This window comes from Perca fluviatilis, chromosome 9 (genome assembly GCF_010015445.1).
Source record: "Perca fluviatilis chromosome 9, GENO_Pfluv_1.0, whole genome shotgun sequence".
Taxonomy (NCBI): Eukaryota; Metazoa; Chordata; class Actinopteri; order Perciformes; family Percidae; genus Perca; species Perca fluviatilis.
The window spans coordinates 22,052,608-22,079,166 of record NC_053120.1 but is presented as its reverse complement, the minus strand read 5'-3'; the positions used below and the strand labels follow the sequence as shown (position 1 = coordinate 22,079,166).

The window sequence follows — 26,559 nt, the reverse complement described above, 5'->3', positions numbered from 1 at the left end:
ATGCGGTTCATATTTCATGAAGCGACGCAAGAAGTGACGCTGTAGGTGACATGTGTTCGGTTAAAAATAGTGCTTCTTAAAATTGTAGAAAGCGTTTAATTGTTGAGAATTTGCAGTGATGGAGAAACAACAACCCAGGACACAAAATGGCTTAAACGTGTTTTAATATATTTCCCCTAATTTTAGGCAACACTACAAAGACATTCACATATAAGGACAGCAACGTTCACACTTTCCATTTAAAGAATACAAAATAGATTGCAACATCCTTCAGAAATAAAATAAGCAATATATGATGCTCTTGATAAATGAAAATCAAACTAAAAACGGCACAATAATGCTCTCATCACATCAACTTTTAAGCCAAAGAGTTGTGCAACTGTCCCTTCCCTGTCCTACATCTTTGTGAAACAATTTCATTACAATATTAACCTGAAAAAAAACAATGTAACCCTTACTCTGTAATACACAACATGATGCAGGCACAAGGAAGAAAGTCAAAGGACTACATGATCATAACAATAGAGATTCAGTCGGACTAAAGCTTCTCTCTTCTGCTAACCATACTCTGGAAGAAAAAAAAGGTTACCAGGGATATTATTCAAATGATAAAATTATGGCTGCATACAGTAACATTGTCATTTCTTAAGTGCTTCATTCCCTCAGCATGCTTCAGACTGTGCAACATAAGACTTCTCTCTCCTCTATAGACAGATTTACTTTCCAGTGACCTCCACAGAAAAACCTCACAAAACAGAGAATCTCTCTTTGTACATTTCTCACAAAACCTTACTGACGTGTTTTCAAGGGGAATTCATTTTAAGTATTTAAGGTGTGATGCAGGACCTTTGAATTTCACAACTCAAATGTATAACAATTTCAAAATGCATGAGGAGGAAATGTTGAAACAGGAGACTTTAGAGGGAGTGTTTAGTTCAGGAAGGACCTTCACACTAGTTTAGGTCTAATGTTCCTCACCTTAGGCACAATGAACATCACAGTGCATTATGTTTGTAGATCTTAAACCGTAATCTGTCATCTTTTTCAGTTTCAAAGCTTCTAAACCAGAACCCATATCTTTTTGTTTGTTGAACACAGACTGAAAAACATTTTAGCGTACAAATGTCATGCACCAACGTTAGTTCAGCGAGTCCTGACTCAAGCAGTCCTACTTGGAAAAAAAAAAAAACTTTCTTAGGTGCTGATGATTTAACTGGAGGCTTTTCAACATCTTATAAAACAATACTGTAGTTGATGGTGGTTTAACTATTGGGAATAAACAAGAAGAGGGGAGTGGTCAGTAGTAGTGTGCAATTATACTGAAATGGAATGATGCAATCATTCATTTTCATGATGAAGCCAATTTTCTCTGCAAACTTTAAAAGACACTTAATCAGCGGGAAATTACTATACGAGAAGGATTTGCAGTACAGATTCTTATGCTTCTGTTTTCTCCCCCGAACACATTACTCCTCTTAATTCAAGGGTAGACATGTAACATGTACAGTCAGTTATATTCATATGTGTATAGCTGCGTGTTAAGATTGTTTTCAAGATAAGAAAAGTTGTGACATTCTACCAGTCTACCAACAAGCAAAGGCCTACACTCTGGAGGCAGAGGTCAAGCACTCTCTACTTCTTCCTTCTTGTCTTTTTTGCCCTCCCCCTCCCCTTCGCCCGTTTCGCTGCCGTCCCGTCGACGCTTGCGGTTGCGAGCGCTGGCCTTGGATGCTGGCAGAGACTCCATGCCCAGAACCTTGTGGATCTGGCGAAAAGCAAGCAGCCGCAGAGCATGCTGGAACCAGAGAAAACAGGAATGAGAAATGTTGCTTTGTAGCGTTATACAGGGACACAGGAAACGAGGTGAGAGAAGGAAGTATGACATGCAACAAAAGTAGGGCTGGGCGATCTGGAGAAAATCAGATATCACGATATTCTTGACCAAATAGTCCAGTATAGAATTCAATTTAAAATCCTGGTCATTACTTTCAGAGCCTTGCACGGTCAGGTTCCTTCATACATCTCTGATTTGATACAGCTACATACCCCCACCCGTAGTCTGAGATCATTAGGTCAGATGCTATTAATGGTTCCCCGCACTAATTTTAAAACTAGAGGTGATCGGTCATTCCAAGCAGTGGCTCCTAGGCTGTGGAATGACTTGCCTCTCTCGCTACGTTGTGTGGATTCTGTCGAATCTTTTAAGGGGCAGCTGAAGACTCTGCTGTTCAAGCAGGCTTTTGCTTAGTCGATGGGTTTTCTATGGTTGTTTGTTATATTTTCTGTTTGTATTTCAATGTGCTCGTATTGTGACTTCTTGTGTTGAATTGCATTTCGTTGTGAAGCACTTTGTGATTTTTATCTGTGAAATGTGCTATACAAATAAATTTTACTTACTTACTTACTTACAAATACCGCGATATTGCGGCGATATTCTAGGGTTGACAATTGGGGCTTTAACAAAATATCTTCACACTTAGATTTTAGATAAATAATCATCAGTAATGTGGACATAATGTCTAAGTGGGAAAAAGGCAAATAATAGAACAGCTAGAACAATCTGGTAAGTTCAGAAAAGTACATCACTTTACTGTAATGCAGCTTTTAAAACCAGGAAAAGACAACGCTTATGTCATCTCATGATATTACGTATCCAAAATCTAAGACGATATCTAGTCTCATATTACTATATCGATATAATATTGATATATTGCCCAGCCCTAAACAAAAGGCTGTGGTCCTCTCCTTTTCCCCACAGCTGTCCCTCAGAAGCAGACTACCAGCTTCACTGTGGATAGCGTTATTTTAAAAGTCCTCTCTTTCCTCCTCTGACCGTTAGTGGATTCACCAAAAATCAAACACGCTTGAAATTAAATTTGAATGGTTCTGGTGGTGTTTTCACAAATAACCCTCACCAAGCTCATTAGCTAAACCTCACACTGTTGCTGTCTTTACCCACAGTTTAGTACTGGGTCATTAACTCATAGCTGAAAAGCAAACACCTAAAACAAACAAGTGTGTCCCGTTATGCTGTCCAGTTACTAAAAGTGAATCCACACTTTCCACCCCATCAGAATCTAGACTTTTCAGTGGCCATGGCATACATGCTGTGTCTGGGTACCTGTGCACTGGCAGTAATGTCCTCTCTGGCTTGAAGCATCATGCTTCCCAAAGCATCTGTTGTCTCTTTCTCACAGGGGTCCATCAACCCTGGTCCATCTGAGTAAGGGGAGGGGAAACAAGTTAACATGTAAGTGTGATAATGTATGTATTGTAATAAATATAATGAGTAATAATACAGGCAGTAAAGAGTGAATCCTCTCAAAAGGTTCAAGTTTGACACAAGCTGATTTTGTAGCACCACAGGGAGGCACGGTAGATAAGAAAATGACATGAAACAAGTATTTTTTTCTCGAAAGTCCTAAAAATTCTGTATCCTGTGAAATAATCTATGTATTTAAATCTCATTAACATGTTTGCCTGACCTGGAAGCAGGATGCCTGTGGAGATGCACTCTAGGACTCTGCGCATGGCCTCTCCTGGGCTGAGCGGGCCTGGAGCACTGCTGATCACTTTCTCCACCAGCAGCTCCATCGCCTGGAGGGAGAAGACACTTCAGACAGTGGATTGAAGGACCCTTATAGGTAGTCCTCTATCAGTCCTGACTCTTCATAAGAAAAAAAACCATGTCAAGATATTTGGTGTGTATAAAAGTCGCCTCACACAAGATACAGATACAGCATTGACTCAGCACTGATAGAGCTATGAATGTATGTGAATATCCTGTTTATGTTATTGTTCTCAAATAGACGGCACCTGAGGCCTGTACTACGAAGCAGAATTTGGCGTTAACGAGCTAACTTAAGCTTCAACCCAGGATTTTCTGTACCACGACGGTGGATTAGTTGTTACTGGGTTCAATCGCCGTGGTAACTTATGCTGAACGCCTAACCTGGTCGGGAGCAGGTTAAGTTGGAGATCAGAGATCAACCGGTGTAAAAGCACCGCCTTCTGACCAATCAATACTCGATTGATAACGGCGTCACCATTCTTAGAAGATCAGGTGGAGCTCTGTGCGCGGAGGGAGGGAGAGGGGGAGAGAGAGAGAGAGAGAGAGAGAGAGAGAGAGAGGAAGGGAGAAAAGAGAGAGAGAGAGAGAGAGAGAGAAAGAAAAAGAGAGAGAGAGAGAGAGAGAGAGAGAGAGAGAGAGAGATGTGCTCATAAAAGTTAAAACATTTAGAGACCGACAACCCCGTTAACATTCCCTGATGGGTATTTTTATGAAATATATATATTTTAATGGGAGGGAATTGCATATCGGCTTTTTGTCGGCTTCTTGAGCCGTGTGTCGCCAATGCGCACAGCGGTTTGAATTATATTTTTATTTGCTCTCACGATCGCTTCCACTGCCAGGGTTGCAACTGAAATAATAGGCTAAAGCAACGACAGATAATGGAAAGCACAAGTGTAATTATGGTCAGATCTTGGTCCTGACTGATGAGGAAGTGATATTGATAAGAGTTGTGATTTACGCAGCTACAGCGTCAGCTATTTCTTGCCAGCTTTCCTTCCGGATTTAGGAAGCAGCGACTGTATTGCGGCTCTGGTAGAGGTTTGCGATTGGTCGTGCTGTGCAAACACCGCCTCTTTTATGTGAACGCGCGCGCTTGGGTTGATTGAACTAGTTGTTAACCACAGTCGTGACACAGCTTATGCGGGACCGCGGTTGTTAGGTTTGGTAAAGCCGGGTAACTGAAATAAATCCAGGCCATGCTGATCTTGCTTCGTAGTACAGGCCTCTGGGGTCCGTTACAGAAAGCAGGTTTAGTGAAAACTCTGAGTTTGTTCACCCTGAGATTAAGGAAACTCTGGGTTTTCCGTTTCAGAAAGAGCGGTAACTTAACCTCAGTCAGTTACTATGGTAACTGAGCCTGTGAACCTAACCCGGTTGGAAGCAGGTTTTCTAGAAGAAACCTCAGTGTTTCTCTCAGTCTCCTCCCTCTGACACAGCGCGCTTTCATTTCCTCATTCATTCAGTCTGTATCAGGCGCATTTTAGTGCAGTTTATTGGCATGAATAATAAAAAAAAAAAAAAAGTGTTTGTTTTTTAACCATGTTAGGCTAGACTATAAAACTTTTTTTCTCAAAACATAGCATTTCCTTTTGTCGACGATCCCGTTGATGAAGACGCTGTATTACTTCGCAGGGAGTTAAACATACGTCGGGAGATGATATTGATGCCCCAACGCATTTTAATTTCCAGGTAACTTCCTATTTGAGCGGAATCGTTTTTCTTCCCAGTCAATCAGTTATGGAGCCTACATAACCTTATCCGTCCTCCTATCACTAACGTCACCCATCGTGGACATGCTCTCACATCCCTGCAGATTATTTGTGTCACACTACGTTTTTTGCAAATGGCAGTTTTCTTTACAACATTGGTGATGCGGAGCATATTAGTAAAGCCGCTGTATAGCAAAGCGTCGTCAGTGTGACTCGCTCTGAAACGTGTTTTAAATGTTTTTGTAGTGTTCCCTGGACACAAACCACTAAGAGCCATTAAAAAGGAGTTCCACAGTATTGCAGGTGAATGATGTAAACCCTTTGAAATAAGATTATGAATTATAATTCTGTTAATGATGGTGCTGCAGCCTCAGAATGAGATTAGCAGGCCTAGGACTTTTTCGCCCGCAGGATTGCACCTAAATTAAATAGATTATAGATTCAATACCATTTCACCACTAATATTAGGCTATACTTAGGATTACATATGATATACACTATATTGGAATATACGCATTTACTCTAGCATCAATTTTCTCTCTCTTTTGCGGCAGCCGCTGTGTTGCTTTTTTAACAAAATACATGGTCAAAATCGCTGTATGTGCGCATGAGTATTATATAGTGCGCATATAGTATATACCAACCAGTTTGTTTGTGGTTGTTGCCATGGTGAATTGTATCATGGCTCCATTCATGCTGCCTTTTTATTGTGGTGGTGCATGCGCGTGAACCTACTCTGAGTTGACTGAACCAACTCAAATCAGCTGTTCTGAAACCAAAAACTCAGAGTTCCCCATCTCAGGGTAAATCAACTCCGACATCAGGGTTAGACTCAGAGTTTGTTAAACCTCCTTCCTGAAACGGGCCTCAGGAGAGACAGACATACAAAAAGAGGACAGAAATTTAGGGAAACAGTTCAAATCAAAAGTACAACAATGTACTTGTGCTTGGAGAGATGACAAAATATTAAATAAAACCTTACTAGGAGAGGGTCGAATGCCCCCGCCCCTTCCAAAAAAAAAGAAAAGAAAATGAAAAAGTCAAAACAGAGAGTTGAAGCCTCTTACCCAGCCGGGCATCTTCCCCCAGGTGGGAACGCGCTGACATAAATCTCTCAGCAACCGAATGATGATCACACAAGACTGCAGCCCGTTGGCACGAGCCTTCAGAAAGGAAGAGAAAAAAATATTTGTATTATTATTTTTTAATTAATTTAGATAGACTGGACTTCTGACAATGTCACTATACAATTTAACTGGTGAGTTTAAATGTGTGCATTTGAAAAAAGGCAAAGTAAAAACATTTGTGATTCTACTCAAAACTATAAACCTGTTTTGTGAGTAGAACTCTTAATGACTGAAGAGATGATGACCGCACAGGCTTGCTGAATTTAGAAATCTTTACCAAAGAACTTGAACCAGTCCTACCAGGATTTTTGTGGTCATTATTTTACATTGTTTTTATGACATTTTCACATGCATGTGGTGCTTTTACCTGAAACCATTTGGCGTGACGGAGAGCAGCCAGGTATTCCAGACATTTTCTCTTATTCAGAAGATCAGTGGGGTCCTTCTCAGCCACACCTGGAGGAGATAGCATGCACAAGCTCGTGACCCATAGTCAAACTAATGCAAAACCCAAATGATGACTGCAACACATAGTAAGTGTTGTTACTGTTGATGTAACCAGACATTTCCTTGAGACTCTTTGGCTTGTTTCAGTTTGTTTTGTGAGAAAAATAATGAGGGGAAGATATGAGAGAAAAGGAAAACATTTGACCATTGAATATGGAAGTTTACGTGTTTTACCGATGTATTCTTTGAGTGGGAGGTCACAAAAACTCATGCAAAAAAAAATAAAAAAATAAAAAGGAAATCCAAGGCATTCAGAGAGAAGAGTGGTGGAATTTATATTTAATTATTAGTTTACGATGACTAAACCACATAAGACCTATTGATTTTATAGTGTCTTTAAATGTGGACACCATTATCATCTGCCTGAGTGCATCTTTCTCATAAGAGACATTTTGACTTGTTAAACTTAAGTTTGACTAATAACATGAATAATGTCCATTTGTGTCAGTGCGCTGCTACTAAGCATGCTGGTTCACTTGTGTGGACACTTAAAATGAAACCGAGCAATCGTTCATAGTTTTTCTGCTATAACAAGTCAAAATGTGTGCTCTGAGAAAGGCGCAGTAAAGACCGTTTTATGTATTAAGTCAAACCCTCGTTTCCTTCTTCCTATAATGCTGTCTTATCTCTCTTGACATCTCTAAAGCATTTTGTAACATTTCTCCAGTTCAGGAACTGATCACTGAGCCCCATCTTTTGACATTTCTTCCCCACAATTAACACAAAAAAAATCTAAACCATGTCAGATTTGTCTTCCTTCACCCCACTAAACCATTTTATGCAGGGAATTTGTAATTATTCAATAATTAAACATTTTAAGCTGCTTACATTAAGATTTGTAGCATTTTCTATAATAAACTCAGTGTTTCGTTTTTGCATCTGACTTTGCATAAGAGCCTGACTGAAACAGTTTGAGCAGCTGAGCTTCAGATCCAAAAATTTATTTTCTACAACTTTTGATCATGAAACATGGACTTTATTCCTTTTGTTGCTCTCATTCTACATCATTTGATTGACCCTACTTTGCATAGATAGCGATGGTTCCCGTTCTCCTCTGCAATAATGTTTGAAAGGAAACGTCTTAAGCAGATAAAGGCACAAGAGCAAGGATACTTCTTTACCGTCATGCCTTCATATTTAGAGACAATATCAACATCAAAAAGCAAACCAATGAAAGTCAGATCTACTTGACAAAGCCCAAAATTAACCTAATTAGTAGTACTAAAAATGATGAATTACAAAGTTATGTTTGTTTAAAGAATAATGCTTGTGTCTGTGTTGGATTTAGATGTCAATTAAGTGGTTTGTGGGCTGTTTCAGGACAAATTCAAGAGACCTTCACAAGACTGTAAAGTCACCTACAAATTACAAATGACCGGTTTGTCCAAAACATTCAATGTGGTTACTGATGACTATGATGTTGAATATTTCTCAAGATCAGCCTTGGGACTTTCCACACTTCGTTGTTCACTAGAACTGTAGCGACAGCAGAGGACATTAGCTTTCTTACAGGGGAAATGCATAACAAAAACAAAGCCACTTTTTTGAAGTCTACACTACCATACCACTTAGAATCAAAGACCCATATTTATCATGCCTCAGAGAGAGGGTTATGGATTTAGCAGCAGCTGAACCCCTGAAAATGAACAAGAGGGGGTTTCCTCCTCTAAAAAGCTTAATAAACATGGGCAACCTGGTTCCTTTAAGGTTTCTATTCTTAGTGGTATGTAAATAAGTGTGGTCTTCAGATCAGCCATTGGCTTGCCTAGGTCTGCTGATACAGAAGTAGGGGAACTGATCAACAAACCCAAACAAAAGTTACAAAATAAAAGACAACGGCCACAGAAAACATTTCTACCATGTTTTCTAAATGGGAAAAACACATTAAAATACTGACAGTTATTAGAGCAGGTGGAGGAGTGTTTGCAACACAATGACCTTGAAAATTACCTATATTGTTAAATGGGGGAGGGGGGGAGGAATGATAATGGATTTACTATTGTCATCTTATTATTTCAAATACTGATCATTGCGAGGCAATAAAATGACACTCCAACACCTCTTCATTGATAATGCCACAGTATGATGCAGGGATGAGAGACGAGGGAATGGAAGTCTCTGGACCTCAAAATCCCCCTCATACTGTAGGTATCGTGACCATAATGTAACAAGAAGCTAAACTCTTGTCAAGTCTAGAAATAAGGATTTAAAAAAAAATTACAAAAAATAGTCTCACCATTTGAAGCATTTTCATCCCTGGGCATTATCTAAACACCAATCATCACCTTCAGTCTATTAGTATAGTATCCCAAAGGTTTTATCTGAGCATGTGTTCACAAGATAAACACACACCCTAGTGGCACAGAAAGGTCGGAGAGCCCGGCTTTTGATTCCCATGTTGTGGAAAAGAAATGAAGAAATCGGGGACTACTGTAACTGCAAAAAATGGGGGAAATGAATAAAGTGGGACAAATGAAATGTGAGAAAAATCTTATTTTAGGGGTTAAAGAAAAAAAACCTACTATGAATGTGGTCTTGGTTACAAGTCCCACTTCTCATTTTGTGTAATTTTAAGAGCTTTTCAGCCTAAAAATGTAGGCTTTTTGTGGTTGGAAGGATGGAGTATATATATATATATATTTTTTTTTAAGTGTATTACACACATCGCTTACATTTGGTCATCTGGTACTGAAAGCTTTGGCTTCTCTAACCTTTCTCAGCCGCTTTTCCTCCTGCCTGCTTCTCCTTCTCAGTAGCAGGGTCCTCCCTCATCAGCGGCGAAGTGAGAGAAATGGTCACCTGCATTTTGGGCTCCTTGCTTGAAAATATCACGATGTTCGCCTCCTCAGGGTGAGCCTGCACCTCATACTGATCTTCAGAAAATGTCTGCCGGTTAAAAGGACACTTGGGATTACTCACTACAGAGGAGGAGGGGTGTAGGGGCAAATAACAGCCTTGTTTGGCGAGGTTACAGGGCAATACTGTTATGTGTTTAACTCTGGGTTGTGCAATTTCTTTTTATCTCAAAGTAGTTTATGTTCAGTCACAGGATCTGTGACATTACCAAAATATATTTCCCAATAATTCATTAAATCTTTGTAATTGTAATATTTAGGAAAGCAATGGGGCAGTATAAGATAAAAGCCCCATCTCACTCTGTAGGATTCAGGTGTCATAACCAGGCAGTGAATCTAAAGATCAGTCAAAAGCAGCTAATTACAGCTAAAGCAGGAGGGAGGAAGAGTGAGCAATTGAAACATCACAACCTTGCACCTGGTGGCAATCATCTGTCTTGAGGAGAAAATGCCAGCAAATTAATAAAAAAAAAAAAAAAAAAAAGAAGAAGAAAATTCACATTTCACATGAGTTTCTCTCTTTAGGCTAGGGGCAGTTCAGTCATTTGTGAACAACTAGAAACCACACAGTATTTCTAAGATGTAGCAGAAAACAGTCCTCTGATAAACAGACTTAATTGATTTACACAATTAACTTTACAGAGTGGCAGTTCTGAAACACCGGAACAGTGGTAGTGTATATATCCACAGCAAGCTAAAATGACAAAGTCAACTCTACTGATTTTACTTCCACTGTTAATAATTCTAATCATTAATACATACAAATACAAACTGCTGTGTTGTTTCTGACTGTGAAAGACAGCTGTGCATGTTCACTCATGATAAATGAGATGCTCTAGCATAAGAGAGAAACCCATCTAGGATGAAGTGATTTGACAGAAGAATATTTTTCTGGGTTGCTATTTTACACAAGAGTGCAATTACTACATCACAAGGTTTCATTCCCGTTATATTTAACCTTTCAGTCCCTCGGTATCCAGCTCTTATGACACAAGTCATAAGGCAGTGGATGACAATTTCCTCTTTTTTTTTTTTTTTTTTTTTTTTTTTTTTTTTAAATCTACTCATCTGACATTCTGACTACATATTAAAACTAATAGTGATAAAACTGGCTTTCTGCCATTTTTGTCAGAATTTACAATGTATCCATTTGTGATACCGCACCCAGGTATGTCATGAAATCCTAAAATATTTAAAAACTTAAAACGTTGTAAATTCCAAGTTTACCACAATTCTTCCCTCACTCAACTTCAACCAATGTCCTAAATTAACTGCCGACGTTTCCTTACCTCCAGTTCTTTGGGCAAATGCTTGGCGATGTTCTTCAGTAAAGAGATGGTGGGTTTCTTAGCAGTCAGCAGGATGAGCTCAACATTTCTGTCCCCATGAAGCAGCAGGCCTTTGGCCAGGATGCCCACCCTCATCACACCTTTTAACAGCCGTCCTGAGTTCTCCGTACTGTCAAGAGAAACAAACCGTTCAGCTGAACTGGGGTTGCTAGCTAGCTATCTAGCTATCTATCTATCTATCTATCTATCTATCTAGCTATCTAGCTATCTATCTATCTATCTATCTATCTATGTTACCCTTGGCTTTAACTACCTTAATCCTTGTTATTACCAACCTGCCCAAAGAAAAAAAGTGTATTATCTGCCAGAAGTCACTCTTTACCCTTTTTCATCTCCTCCTTCAGTAGCAGCCGTATCAACAGCTGGTGTCTCCTTCTCCAGCAGGGAGTCGGACACCAGTTTTAGGGCTCTCTCAGAGTGGGAGACAATCCTCTGAACAGCCTGCAGCTCTTCCTCTACTGGGTAAATGGTTGAGTGTTTAGCCATGATGTGACGGTCGTCAGGAGAGTCTGGCCGACGCACACACGTCTTTAGGGGGGAGGAGGGAATAAAGTTATTGATCACACTTGGAATTCAAGTTTTCTTCCCCCATACAACACAAAACACAGAAAAGAACTGCAGTTGTGGCACTCACCAGTAGAGGGGGTACTGGCATACCAGGGCGGCTCATCAACGGTGGAGGAGCCATCCTGCGTCTCTGATCCCCCCAATACATCTGCTCCTCCTCCATCCTCCTCCAGTACAAGTCCTCCTCATATCGCCTGCAGGAGAAGTTTTTAATGGCATTCATTAAAAGTCATTTACTCCCACAGGGGAACGTTATGGCTGCCATTAACGAGACACAGTAGACCATAAAAACAAGCACTTTACCGAAACATTTACTCCAATCTACCGTTGACGATATAAGGTAATTATTATAAGGAGGTTTGGTGTCAAAAGCATTGTTAGTGGTTAGTTGATCCATGGTTATAAAAATGGCATTTCCCCTTGTAAAACAACAATTAAAGGTCCAATATGTAATATTTGTACTGTAATAAATCCAAAAATGACACCAATGCCTCATCAGATATTAAGGAAACATGTTAAACTGAAATACTATCTTTTCTGATAACAATGCTAATTTCAGTATTTTTTGTTTTTGAAATTTACATTCCGTGACGGAATTTATGTTTATGTTTTGATCTGTGTGTTGTTATCAACGGCCCAGTTTGACAGCCAGGCCGGGTTGCCAGATATACCTGTAAAAACATAAACCCAGCGCGCTACAGCTGTAACGTTAGTACAGCCATGAAAGCAGCAAACAAACAAACAGGATCAACAGAGATAGATTCTACCCGACCTAAAAAAAAGAAAACAGCATGTTTCTAACAGTTGCGTGACCAGAGACATAACAACCCCCTGGTAAATAATGGAGATGTATTTGAAAGATGGAGACAGCTTAGAGCCCAAAAGGACGCAGAGTTGGCTTATTTTCTCCTGAACAGGTAAGCATTAGCTTCAGGCTAATTTATCACAGCTACTAGGGACGGGCATTTTTTGTCATTTCAACATTTGTGTTCTCACATTGAATTATATAGCTAGAGTACCCGAGTTGGTTACTCGCAAAAACAATTGAGACACAGCCAGTAAAGTGATCCCGACTGGTCCTGGCTAACGCCGCCATGCTAACCCTGCTACCTGTTAACGTTACCGGAGAACCAGGCAAGCAGCCCACGGCTGTTTACAGCGTGTAGCCTCGTCAGCGGCTGGAGCCGACAACGGTGAGTTATTTTAAGCCACGGAGGGGGCTGTAAATCAGAAAGAGAGAACTGTGAGTTTGCAGTGTGTTTAGCGATTTTGCCATAATTCTAAGCCAATAAAGTGTGTTCCGTCCGGGTAAGTTAGTGGTATTTTTAGCGGTTCGTATTGTAATTCCCGAGGAAGTGTGCCTGACTGGCGTGTGGAGAGGACGGTGAGGTTGTTGTGTTTTTAGCGGTTCATACTGTAATTTTAAGCCGAAAAAGTGTGTCTGTCAGTTGGTTACAGAGCTCCGCGTGAGCACGGGCTTTTATGACTGTCAATATAGCCAGCATCTACCGTTAGCTACTCCGCTGTGCTGTGGAGTAATGTCTGGCTATGTGAGAAAAGTGTCTAGCAACGTTGTTGTGAATGCTGCGGTCTCAGCCTGGCAACCCCCGTGAACTTCGAGTCTGGGCAGGAGGGGGCGGGGGAAACGACTCTCCAGTATTTTGAATTGGTAGTGCAGTAACTATTTTAACCGCTAGCTGCCAGTATTACACACAATATTACATATTGCACCTTTAAAGCACAGGACTGGTATGTCAAACATTTCATTGTGCATTAGGGAAATTCACTGATTTAGACCTTAATCTGGTTGTACAGTTTTCATGATAAAATCCTCACAACTAACTTATTTATATAACTTCCTCTGACTGTTGAAACTGTATTTATACTATAAATGCAAGAAAGCTAATGTGAATGACAAGAAAACAGGAAAAAGAGTCTATTAAATGAGGCAAGAAATTCCCTTTTTTTTTTTCATGTGTACATGCGTCAGACTAACACTCAGCTGCTCAGCTTTAGGACTTCCCCTTTACTGATATTACCTTCTTTTTTTTTTAAGTCTATTCTGTGCCAACCAAGTAAAAATGTTTAATGTCAAAGTGGGAAGATGTTTAAGTTACTAACTTTGGCCATGAGTCTGACCTCATCTCCATGTGCCAGCACTGCTCATCGTCTCTCTGTCTCTTCAGCACCGCCTTCTGTTTCTGCTTCTTCAGCTTGCTCTCCTGCAGCTTCCTAGCCCGGTTACTGGGCTTGATCTCCACAGGAAGCTCTGGGTTCACTTTCTTCTACAGAGAGGAGGACCGAATAAATGTAAAGGGAATGTAAGAAGAATGTAATGTCAGTCCACACAGGATCCTGCACATTCTCAGGCCATTCTCACACTAGTCCAGATACAATTTAAAATGATCATTTTTTTCTTTTTAGTCTTCCATCCACTCCAAGCTGGAATTGTTAGCCCTAATAACGGAGCCTTTTCTTAAAAAGCAACCTTCAGAGATAAGATCAAGTCTTCCTCTAGTCAAACCTCTCCTTAAAGCCAAATTTCACTGGAATTGTACCTCGTACAATTTCATGCGACAAAATTAGTTGATTGAAAGGTGCCCCACTGAGTTTCTTGTAGACAAGTTATTTTCACAGTCAGGGTTACTCACTAAAATGCATCTTGTGTATTCTAGAGGTCTAACAACATGTTTATTGCATTTCCTTCGTCATGAAACATTTGCAAAACATATAAAGTATTTTAAATCGAGCATTGTTTACATCCATCTATACATGTTTACTAGTTTGCAGTCTTCTCTGCGTATCTTGGCATGTTACTGCCACCTGTTGATCAGTGCAATCACGTGACACCATTGGTAGGATTGTGTATTACATCCAACACGTGTATGCAACAAAATGGGGACCCACTCATAGAAAAACTCCACACGACACCTTTAAGAAGCCAACTTTTTGACGTAGTTAACCTCACTCCTTGTCAGTTAATGGCTGAAATACCCCATTGTGTAGCTTTTCAATGAAGCGAAGAAAGGAAGAAAGAGTATGCATCTCAACGCTGTTCATTATGTCTCTCTGGATAACCAGTCAGACAGGACTCAGCTCAGTGATGCTCCGACTAACTTACCTTGTATTGGAGTCTGTGCCTTCTTCCTTTCAGGTGCATGTCTTTAGCGTTGGGGTCGTTGAAGCTGCACTCACACAGTTTACAGTGGAATCTAATTACTTTGCCGTCAACGTTTCGGACCTGAAACAAACAGAAAGTTTAGGTAAATACACACCATGAATGACCACGAACGCAATATAAATGAGCTTTCTGGCTCGGATGTGAATATTTTTTTACTTTATAAAAGGAACTAGAACAGTTTTTTTTATTTGCATATTAACCAACATATATCAGTCCTACAATATACAGATTGGCTGTAGGGCTGGGCGGTATGGAGAAAATCAAATAGCACAATATCTTTGACCAAATACCTTGATATCGATACCGCAACGATATTGTAATGTTGACTATAGGTGCTTTCACAAAATATGAGATTTTTTATAAATAATTATCAGTAATGTGGATATAATGTCCAAGTGGGTCAAGGCAAATAATAGAACATTTACAACAGTCTGGTAAGTTCAGAAAATGACATCACTTTACTGTAATGCAGCCTTTAAAACCAGGAAAAGACAACACTTATGCCATACTATGATATCCAAAATCTAAGAAGTTATCTAGTCTTATATCACGATATCGATATAATATCGATATGTTGCCCAGCTCTAATTGGCTGTCGGCCATTGTCCTTCTCATTTTCTGCTTACCTCCTCTACGTAGTCGTGTCCCACTGGCTGGATGTCTCCCTGGCCTCCGGCTCTGTCACCGTCCTCATCGTCACTCTGAGGGTCCCTCCTCTGAACTGACTGTTGCATGGGCTCCTCCACCTTGGCAGCCACCACCACTGCGGCTGTCACTGCAGCTGCTGGAGCGCTGACAAGCTTATTGGCTATGCGGCAGGCAAGATATTACAAATAGAGAGTTTATTGAAGGCCTCTTTTTAAAAAACAAAAATATCCTCTTCTAGTCTCTAATTTGTATCTCTAGTTCAAAGGTTGGTAATTAACCATTGGTAAACTAGTAAACAACGGTTATTTGATTTGTTAAAATGTTGTCACATTTTTTCATTTTGTTAAATTGTATCTTGCATTGACACTTATAGGACAGATACTATAACCGAAGTGCAAAGGTGAAGCTTAACCATTCAAAATAAACATGTATTTAATGAAACAGCAAGGAAAGGCACACAGAAGAAAACCATTGTAGTTAAAAAACTTGTTTAGCTATAAAAGAAAAAGTTATAAAACTCCAAACTTTCCATTTGTTGGGAGCATAAATCATCGTAACAACTCAACAAACTTACAAATGTTATATATTTTGGGAGGAGCTGGTTTCTTGACTGGTGCCGTTATTTTGACCGGGGTGTTTACAGCCCCATGTTTGGATGTCACAGTGGGAGTTGAAGTGGTTGAGACAGAGGCAGGAGTGGATGTGGTGACTGGAGGTTTCCCAGCGGTCGAGGTTGTGATAACTGGAGCTGAATTCACCAACACTGGCTCAGTGGAAGGTATAGGTTTGCCGAGCTTGGTGTGAAGTTTCACCACCTTTCCAAGGTTGACAAAGAAGAGACAGAGGGGGATACAACCATTTAAGGCTGCTGAAACTTAATCCCATCCCAAATCCCTGAGGCGGGTTTTGTTCCAAGACTTGGCCGCTCAGATGGAACATAACACGAGTACACCACAGTCATGTCCAACAATGTTACGCCAATTTCTCCTACAGCTGCCTATATTTTCTTAAATAACAACAAATATTGAAACACTTGAAGATAAAGACAAAAGCGTCACAGCTGTGCTAACCTTCTGATGTTTGGCCCCACGGATATGGGCGGCATAGGCGTCCACTCCGGTGCAGGTGACATCACATAGCTCACAGCGTAACTGAGTCTGGACACCTCTGGGCCCATTGCTGGCCCCCGTTTGCCCCCCAGATTTAAGGGCTGCCTCCTTTTTCTTATGCTTCTGGCCCTCAAGGTGCTCCCGGTACGTCTGATGCAGTAAATCAAACCAGTAAGCAAGTTGAAGTTTCCAAAAAAAGTGTGAAATAACTGAAAACACGTCTTATATTTTAGATTCCTCAAAGTAGCCACCCTTTGCTTTTTTGATAACGCTGCAGACCTTTGTGTTCTCTCAATGAGCTTCATGAGGTAGTCACCTGAAATGGTTTTCACTTCACAGGTGTGCCTTGTCAGGGTTAATTAGTGGAATTTTTTCCCTTATTAATGGGGTTGGGACCATCAGTTGTGTTGTGCAGAAGTCAGGTTGATACACAGCCGACAACCCTATTGGACAACAGTTAGAATTCATATTATGGCAAGAACCAATCAGCTAAGTAAAGAGAAACGAGTGGCCATCATTACTTTAACAAATGAAGGTCAGTCAGTCCTGAAAATTGCGAAAACTTTGAATGTGTCCCCAAGTGCAGTCGCAAAAACCATCAAGTGCTACAACGAAACTGGCTCACATGAGGACCGCCCCAGGAAAGGAAGACCAAGAGTCACTTCTGCTGCTGAGGATAAGTTTATCTGAGTCACCAGCCTCAGAAACAGCAGCTCAGATTAGAGACCAGATGAATGCCACACAGAGTTCTAGCAGCAGACACATCTCTAGAACAACTGTTAAGAGGAGACTGCGCAAATCAGGCCTTCATGGTCAAATAGCTGCTAGGGAACCACTGCTAAGGAGAGGCAACAAGCAGAAGAGATTTGTTTGGGCCCAGAAACACAAGGAATGGACATTAGACCAGTGGAAATCTGTGCTTTGGTCTGATGAGTCCAAATTTGAGATCTTTGGTTCCAACCGCCGTGTTTTTGTGCGACAAAGAACGGATGGATTCTACATGCCTGGTTCCCACCGTGAAGCATGGAGGAGGAGGTGTGATGGTGTGTGGGTGCTTTGCTGGTGACACTGTTGGGGATTTATTCAAAATTGAAGGCATACTGAACCATAGCATCCTGCAGCGACATGCCATCCCATCCGGTTTGCGTTTAGTTGGACCATCATTTATTTTTCAACAGGACAATGACCCCAAACACACCTCCAGGCTGTGTAAAGCTGCTTACGCACATAGCCGACGGCCGACCGTTGACAGAAAAGCCAGTCGAAATGATCAGTCTCCCCGTGTTGGTCCAAAAAGTGCCACAGAACACACCAACAAGACAAGACGAGACATAATACATTTCTATAACAGCAGGCGGCGTTAATCTGTATTGTTGCCCAGGAAATGAAAAGCGGCAGCTGATTGGACGAACGCGTCACATGGGTTTGTTTTCTCCGGAAATTCAAAGCCATACTGTCATGGCGGCCGTTCAGAATACAATCTCATATTGTACTAAAATAGTTCACTGAAACATGTTTCTGAGAACTTTTTAAGCGAGAAATAGGCCATGCAGTTGCTGAATCTGTCTTCAGGGGTCAACAAGTGCTAAGCATCTCTGGGAACTCCTTCATGACTGTTGGAAAACCATTTCAGGTGACTACCTCTTGAAGCTCATCAAGAGAATGCCAAGAGTGTGCAAAGCAGTAATCCGAGCAAAGGGTGGCTACTTTCAGGAATCTAAAATATAAGACATGTTTTCAGTTATTTCACACTTTTTTGTTTAGTACATAATTCCATGTGTTCATGTGTTCATGTGTGCACTGGTGTTCGGTCTTAAATATATTATATGCATTTGTTCTGCTGTGTTGTTTTTTGTATTAGTTTGTGTAATTCAAAGCTCTGTAATGCAAAATACAATAAAGCTTTTAAGTTAAAAGCTTTCATATAATACAATCTTGTCCCTTGTCATTATTAACTCCTACCTGAGGGCCTGCACAGCTGATCTTGCAAATGTCACAGTAATGGAGCTGGGGCTGCTTGGGAGGCCCTTTGGGCTTCTGCAGCTTGCTCTGGTGAAACGTGGGCTTTTTGTAGGTGTTTACAGTCGGAGCTGTCACCATGTTGCTGCCTGAGTTGCTCCAGGAAGAGCTTGTCAGCTGCTTAGGTGGTGGCTGGATGGGGGGCTGGGGCTGTTGCTGGGGCTGCTGAGGTGGAGGCTGTGGCTGGGTGAGAGTCTGCTGGGCCGGCTGGTAATAGGAGGGGGTGGATGTAGAGGTGTAGCCAGTTGAGTCATAATTGGAGTAGCTAATGCCTGAGGGTAAGAGAGCAGGAGGAATAGGGTGAGGACAGAGTTATTAGAGAGAAGAAAAGCATACAATATATGGGTCACTAATGAACGCTTAGCAGGCATGCAAGCAATAAGTTGCACTGCAATTTCACCAGCATCCAGAGCAAGAAGGACAAAGTCAATCCCAAAATTGTCTTTGACAAGTGTCGAATTAGCAAAGTAAGTTTAACGTTTTTATACACCTGTCCCTGCCACTCAATATCCGTTCAAACCTTTGTTCTCCACCACAGACACTCTTGGACTCTCTTGGGTTTCCTTTTAAACATTTATCATCCAACTAAACATCTGTGACACAAGCCGAACACCTGAATCTTAAGAATCAACCATAACTTATTACTTAAGCCCAATATACAGTCATTTAATAAGGGCAGAGTTAACGGTTAGCTCACCAGCTAAAGTAGTTCACCAACTAGCACTGTGTGTAGTCACTACGTCACAAAGTGTCTAGAAATTAATATTTTACAAAGACGCACTGATGAATTTCACTGTGACACTTTCTGTAATGACCAGACTAGAGCAGAATAATACAAATAATATATCAGCTATTGTGTGCAAGTAAATATGTTGTAATAAATGAACTTCTCACATACACAAGTCGGTTTTATACCGTACTCATCTCCCTTCATTTGTTTTCTTCTTTTATTTGGTTTTGCTCTGCGTGCGTGCGTGCGTGCGTGCGTGTGTGTGTATGTATATATATATACTGTATATCTATTTTAATATGCACATTGAGCATGTTGGGCACAAATGTTTCCTTTGGGATAATTTTTCTCATCTTATTTCTTATCTTATGTTACCTGAGTAGGTGGTGGCTGAAACAGTGGATCCGAAGGAGGAGCCAAGGGTGTAGGATGAAATGGGTGTGGGGGGCTGCTGGACACTGGTGGACACTGGGTAAATGTTGTAGCTGGTTGACACAGTGGGGGCCAGAGGCTTCAGGGCTGTTACCTGCCTCTGGGGAGGAGGAGGCTGGCTGTACACAGTGGAGGGGGCTGGACTGTAAGCACTCTTTACACCTACTGATATAGGAAAGGTTAGGGGGCAAAGAGGAGAGGGGGGAGTAGAGGTGGAGAGGAAGGGCATTAGAGTGAGGAGAGCGGACAGCAGAAGAGAGCGGACAGCAGAAGAGAGCGGACAGCAGAAGAGATCTGACGCATCCTCTTGGTCTGGTCCGAGAGATTTTGGCAGAAAGGAGCCTCATTTCATGAGCAAATGAGCAGCCGGCACATTCCGCATATATCACGCCATCTTAATAAGTGAATGAGAGTAAATAATACCAGGACTGATGACCCACAAATCCTGGCGCGTACATTACCCACAATACAACTAGACCATTGACTGTTTGATCAGAGATTTGGGCGTGTTATGCTAATAGCAGCTAATGTAGCCTTGAGCCGCTTGCCTTAAACTGAGATGAGGAGCGAGCTACAGAGGTCCGGTAAGCTCACTTCTTTCTAACTCTACACCTCTAGATTGTTTTCATTTTCAAACTTTACGTCTTTAGCCCCAACCAATCCTCACACAAGTGACATCACTGGAGACAATTTAGCAGATTTCCTGCAGTTCCCTCTGGAGTTACAAAGGGGTTTATACAATTTTTTTTCACATTTGCAGTAGTACTCCTCAACAGCTATAAACGGACGGAAATGTCTAAAATTGGTTTCCCTTTAATATTGAATAATCACTCAGCCATTACAATGATTGAAACTTTGGACGCAACATGATAGTAAAAATAAACTGACTTACCCGTCTGGTAGTAATTCTCTGTGGGTGTCCTCTGAGCTGAAGCTATACTCGTCTGGTAGTACTGTTTGTTGTCATAGGTCGTGACAGCTGCAGGGCGCCCGTAGCTGTAGTTGTCCTGCTTGGGTTTACAAGAGAGCATTTAATCCCATGTCTTGTGGGCTAAAAGTCAGATTATATGACTCAAAACAAAAGCTTTTACATAACATCCAATATGACCACATCATGCTACAAGAAACTGAGAAGCAGGTATCATAAAGGAAGCAGAAAGTGACTGACCGTGTCCGAGTATACCTGGTACGTCTGTGGGGTGGTGGTTGGCTGTGGGGGTGCCGGGGGGTCTGGCTGCCTGTAGGCGTAGTCAGGGGGAGCCTGGTGACTCTGATAGGCAGGGTAAGGGGCAGTGACCACTGGCCGGGCTGCCTGGACTGGAGCTGGAGAGTAGGATGCAGTCACTGCATGAGCCACAGCTGGAGCCTGCTGGACACTGTAAGTGGCTGTGGAGGGATGGGAGTAGGCCGGGGGAGGCTGGGTACTGAAGGAGAGGAGAAGGGCATTAAGTAAAGCAAGCAGGTCAACTTCAAAACTGCTTTCAGAGGGCATCTTTATAAACAACTAGAGCCAGACCGATATATCGGCAGGGCTGATATTATCAGCAGATATTAGGCATTTTCCAAACTATCAGTATCGGCAGACGAAACACCCTTCAATCATGTTATGAGTGTTAACATGGTTGTTTTTTGTTTTTTTTCCAGTCTTAGTTAAGTTATATTTCTGAAGCTTACCAAGTATATTAATACTGGTTATTGTGTTTTTGTTCAAAGGACTTTAAGTTTCATTTCTTAAGTTTGTATTTTTATACATTTTATTTATCAGAAGTTTAATATAGTTTGATGTTCCTCTGTTCTGTTGTGACAATAAAACAAACAAGTTTATTTTTAAACTGCATCATCTTATTATTTTAGTGAAGACTCAAATAACTACAAATAACTAATGTTAGGGAAATCGGTTTATGTTTTGTTACGCGTTTCTGGATTTATTTTTTTAAATATATATTGGCCGATATATCGGATTTTTAAATCACCAAATATTTGTATCGATATCGGCCTTAAAAATCCTTTATCGGTCGGGCTCTATAAACATTATATTTTAACACAATTAAGAGTCTTCTACTTAGGAATAGTGGTTCTTTGAGCTAAATGCTAATGTGGGATCACCAAAGTGATGATTGCCATTCATTCTCAGGGGGGCATGAATGTCAGTGCTCCGTACTAAATTTCATGTCAATCCATCCAATAGTTGAGATATTTCACTCTTAAATCCACAAATGTGAACCTTATGATGAAGCTAGAGGAAAAGTCAGGGAATCACCAAAGTTAGCAGGATTCATCGTCTGGGCACCATGTACACAATTTCATGTAAATCCATCCGATAGTGGTCGAGACATTTCAGTCTGGACTAAAGTGGTGGACCGACCAACTGACGACTAACGAACCAGCAGACCACCATGAGTCATGCCACTAGCATTGCTAACGACAGGCAAAAAAATACATGAATGCAACATGTCAACACCTAATCAAGATGAATTTATCATGGAGGACAATATTGTAATCACTAATATTAAATGATTGACTGAGCAGCCCTGCATTGACCTCTGATTAATTTGTATAAGCATACAGAGACAACTCCACAGCGCTTGTTAGCATGGTTTGGGATGGGGACAGCAATAACTGACAACATCAATAACTGATGATGTTAGAGATGGTCCGGTATCGGCTCCGATACTGCCTAAAACGCTGGTATCGGGAAGTACTGGAGTTTATGCACCAATCCGATACCACATAATAAAGCCCTAAAGACAATCTACGTTAAAGTAGTTTATTTATGTTCTTTTTCCGTTATAACTGACTGTCAAACTGCATAATAAAAGAAAGTTCTATGGCATTCATTGTTTGTGTTTGTTCATGTTTCACAAAGAGTTTAACCTGAGCCAGACAGACAACAAAGATAGAAATAATATCACATCCATACAGGGATAGTAGCCTAGTATACAGTTGTTAAAACATAATAAAATAAATGACACACTGGTATTGGATCGGTACACGGTATCGGCTGATACGCAAGTTCAGGTATTGGAATCGGTATCGGGAAGCAAAAAAACGTATCGGGCCATCCCTGGATGATATCAGCATCTTTATTAAGCTTTCAGTGTCTGGATGAACAAGAACATGAGGGTTAAAATTAAGACGCTGTAACGTCAAAAAAGAACATAGACTCACAATGCTTTCACAACAACATATTATCTCTTACAAAAATATACAGGATCCAGTGTAAATAAAAAGCAGTTGCACATTAAAATGTATACAGGAAAATGTGTTTGACTAATACAAACGAGTACCAAGATGGGGTTTGAAAACTGGTTGACTATTCTGTGCATTGTCCATTGAGTATTCTAATATTTCCTCTATAATAATTGCCTGTAATTTCATTACTCAAACTATAGGCAAGAATTTCCACAATCTAATAATTAGATTATAAGTGCAACATGCCATGTGGAGACAGAAACTTCACCAAAAAATAAACAGAACAAAAAGCAATAAGTTTGGTGGGCTGTTGACCTACTTGTCTGCTTTTACACTTCCCTGCTACCAAAACTATGAAATGTTGTTAAATATTTGAAGTTTTGGACAAAAGATGTCAGTTTTTGATATTGTGGTAAAAAATTACTAAAATGTGTGCAAAATTGATAATAGTGCTGTTAAAACATCTGTTGAATAACTCAAAAGCGGCATTGCAACCTTTGACACGAGAGAAGGTTCAAATCTTAATTCCTTGAGACACGCTTGATAGAAAGAAAAGATAGCTAATAGGAGCCATAAACGCCCCCCTTTATGATCTATTTCCCGTTGTAGATTTGCTACAACTAGGCTGGTGGGGACAAACTAATCTTTAATCGACGATGTTGCATTTATGGGATTGTCTGCCGAATGTCCCTCATTTTCGGTCAGATGTCGCTCACCTTCCGCTTTCTTTGTGATGGCATTCTAAACTCCGGTCGATTCGGGAACCATCCTTCGAGCTAGAACCGACAGTCAAATTACATAATTCTCATCTCAAACTCACCAGCAATTTTAATTCCAGAGCTCGCCTCCCTACATGCACATGTTCCACCCACCAAAACAAGTTCCTTCCCGAGGCTATTTTGCAGCGGCACTGTACCTACGTGCATCCGGCGACTAGCACCGCCCAAGAGGATTGCGATTAGGGATGCAAGATATATCGACTCAATATCGTTATCGCTATATCACGTTACGCAATATTATATCTAGGGGTGCAAGATATATCGACTCAATATCGTTATCACAATATCACGCAATATTATATCGAAAGTGTCGTAATAAGTATGCAATATTTTGTGGAATAGCGTTTTCACTGTCACATGATAAACTCACAGGTGCTGCTAATGCTGCTAATGGGTATCGTAGCTTCCCGGCCCCAGCAAGTTTGAAGAAGGAAACATGGAGGACCACACGTATTCAAAATCCAAATTTAAGGAACAGGAGTCTTCTTCTTCGCCCAGAAAAAGAAAAAGGATGTTGAAAAGAGCAAGAGACCGGCTTTTTGAAGCGTGAAGGCTACCGTAGCTGTAATACATACTTTGAACGGCGTGGTGCAAGGGAGTTGATTGCGATATATGATCTCAACACTAGATGGGAGAAATTCCTACACATTAGACCTTTTGGGAAAAGTTCAAAAGTATTAGCTTTAAAAAATATAGCCTACTTAAAATACCAAAAGTTTAAGTACTCATTATGCAGAATGGCCCTTTTCAAGTTGTCAAATAAAAGTAAAGTGGACTAAAAAGTATATTTGCCTATGAGATGTAGTGGAGTAGAAGTATGAAGAAGCAGAAAATGGAAATACTAAGTACAAGTACCTCAAAATTGTACTTAAGCACAGTGCTTGAGTAAATGTAACATTACTTAGTTACTTTCCACCACTGTTCTTCCATGACAACGGAGACTGACTAAACAATGTCTTTATTTATCAGTTATAACTGTTCCTTGTTTATGCTGTTGTAGCTATACCTTTAATATCTCTGGGTGTGTGAGGTCGTCATGGTAATTTTGCAGCCAATGGGCAGAAGCCAATAATCTATTTGTTTTTAAGATTTTTGAATTAAAGTCGACAAGTTCATTTATTTCACAAGTATTCAGTCTGCTGGAGTAATTTGTATCTATCCAGTAAGAAAGAAAGAAAAAAAAAGAGAAAGAAAGATAGAGAGAGAGAGTTAGCATTACAATTTAAGACTGGTCACCAATTAACTCAAATCAGGAGAAGTGTAGACTTTAGTGCATAAAGTCAAACATGTACTGAGGTTTGTTGACTTGAGTGCTAGTCAAGAAAAAACAAAACTGGAAACCTTCACTAAGCGCATTGAAAAATGTATGTATTATCGGTCACACTGCCTTATACTATTTACATAATAATCTATTGAAATGTTCTTGTAGTAGCAGCATGTCGTTTTTACACATAAACTATAACAAGTGCATTGTTTGTGAGGCACGGGACCTTCAGTACAGCTAGACCAGGGTTAGCCCTCCTTAATCCTAAACGCCGGCCAAAATATCACCCGTCACAGCTGCAGCCAGCTCGATTAACTAAACCAGTTGCGTGATATTTGCTATAACTGACTTCTTGTTTGACGTTTAGCTCAGTATTTCAAGTGGTAAAATGTTGATCCATCAATAACCGCACCTAATGTCAAGCAGCGTGTCGGGAAGAGCTGGCCTGCGAACTTGGCTTTAAAACGCTAGCTAACGTTAGCTAACCGAAGTAGCGGGACAAGCTAGCTAGCTGTGTAGCTTGTCTCAGCAGCACCACAACGCAGTGAAATCCCAACACCGACCATTATACACCAGTGGCTAATAAACGTGACTCAATAGACATGCTGACACCAATCAGCATTACTTGAATTACCTGTATTGCGGACCGGCACCATGTGTGAAGCCGAAATAATTGCTTGCAGCCATCTTGGCATCTCCAGCACAGTACAGTCAAAGAGGTCATAGTACCTAGTACTGGCAGACAGCAGTGAAACCCTGAAACTGAACGTCAAGATAGTCCACCCCCTCTACTGCAGCCAATGACACATCGCTGCTACACCGGAACTGCGTAATACAAAAACATATCTTACACACAACTGTGAGTAAGCTATTAACGCAAACACAGGGAGACATGTCGTGTAAATGTATAATTTCAGTTAATTTACCGTAACATGTTTAGCATCAATTGCTTTTTCAATATGTTCTTTGCATTCCCCCATATATATATATGGCATTCCCCATCAATGCGTCACGCATGCGCACCAAAATTAGAACACTTATGTTTAAGAAGGAAGCTTTAGAGGCTATATATATTTGTTGCTCTTTTGCTTGTGAGACATAGTGAGATATAATATGATTAAAATGAACACTAGAAAATTATTAGTATAGATACAGAAAAAAGAAAGCGGATGATAACTCTTTGTTTTCTGATCAGTCCTGATAGGAAGAAAATTAATTCATGAAACTAAATCGACAACCAAAAAAGAAATCTAGTCAATTCGTTGAGCCTGGTTTAAGAAATTAAAACTGCAATGCTAAAATGCTTCCATTATCCTCTTATGTTGTCTAAAAAACGGGGTTCATGCGAAGATGGAAGTAGGTTGAAGTGAATCCTCTCGCTTTGCATGTGTAATCGCCTGCTGTGTCTGCTGAATGCTATGGCTGAATGTCGCGTGTGCCTGTCAGTCATGCTTGCATCATGCCTTGCAGCGATGGTAAGATAGGTACAGATCTGTCTTATGTAGCCCAACTACCAG

At 40.6% G+C, this 26,559-nt stretch overlaps 1 protein-coding gene across 5 annotated transcripts; it reads right to left on the bottom strand.

The window, feature by feature from the left end:
- Nucleotides 1–147: 147 nt before the first annotated feature.
- Nucleotides 148–25,810, bottom strand: zfr2 (zinc finger RNA binding protein 2). Of its 5 annotated transcripts, none has more exons than XM_039810681.1 (19): nt 25,677–25,810; nt 20,976–21,231; nt 20,700–20,817; nt 19,751–19,972; nt 18,589–18,917; nt 16,588–16,776; nt 16,092–16,332; nt 15,496–15,677; nt 14,810–14,929; nt 13,810–13,973; nt 11,756–11,882; nt 11,444–11,649; nt 11,062–11,230; nt 9,629–9,803; nt 6,778–6,866; nt 6,351–6,446; nt 3,486–3,597; nt 3,122–3,219; nt 148–1,795 (listed from the first exon to the last, which is right to left on the bottom strand). In XM_039810681.1, the coding sequence occupies exons 1-19, from the start codon at nt 25,727–25,729 to the stop codon at nt 1,622–1,624; spliced, it is 3,120 nt and encodes a 1,039-aa protein (XP_039666615.1). In that variant the 5' UTR covers nt 25,730–25,810; the 3' UTR covers nt 148–1,621. The 5 variants fall into 5 exon arrangements, with proteins under 5 accessions (XP_039666615.1, XP_039666618.1, XP_039666616.1 ...); XM_039810684.1 differs by having other exon boundaries at nt 13,828–13,973; XM_039810682.1 differs by having other exon boundaries at nt 20,700–20,814.
- Nucleotides 25,811–26,559: the final 749 nt, after the last annotated feature.

What these genes read in the sequence shown, in the direction of transcription:
- zfr2 (XM_039810681.1), bottom strand. Translation starts at nt 25,729, where the DNA reads ATGGCTGCAAGCAATTATTTCGGCTTCACACATGGTGCCGGTCCGCAA. An exon ending in AGAGAATTACTACCAGACGG is followed by an intron (nt 19,973 to 20,699) that starts GTAAGTCAGTTT and finishes TTCCTATATCAG; the next exon opens with TAGGTGTAAAGAGTGCTTAC. An exon ending in AGGAAAAGCGGCTGAGAAAG is followed by an intron (nt 6,867 to 9,628) that starts GTTAGAGAAGCC and finishes TATCTCCTCCAG; the next exon opens with GTGTGGCTGAGAAGGACCCC.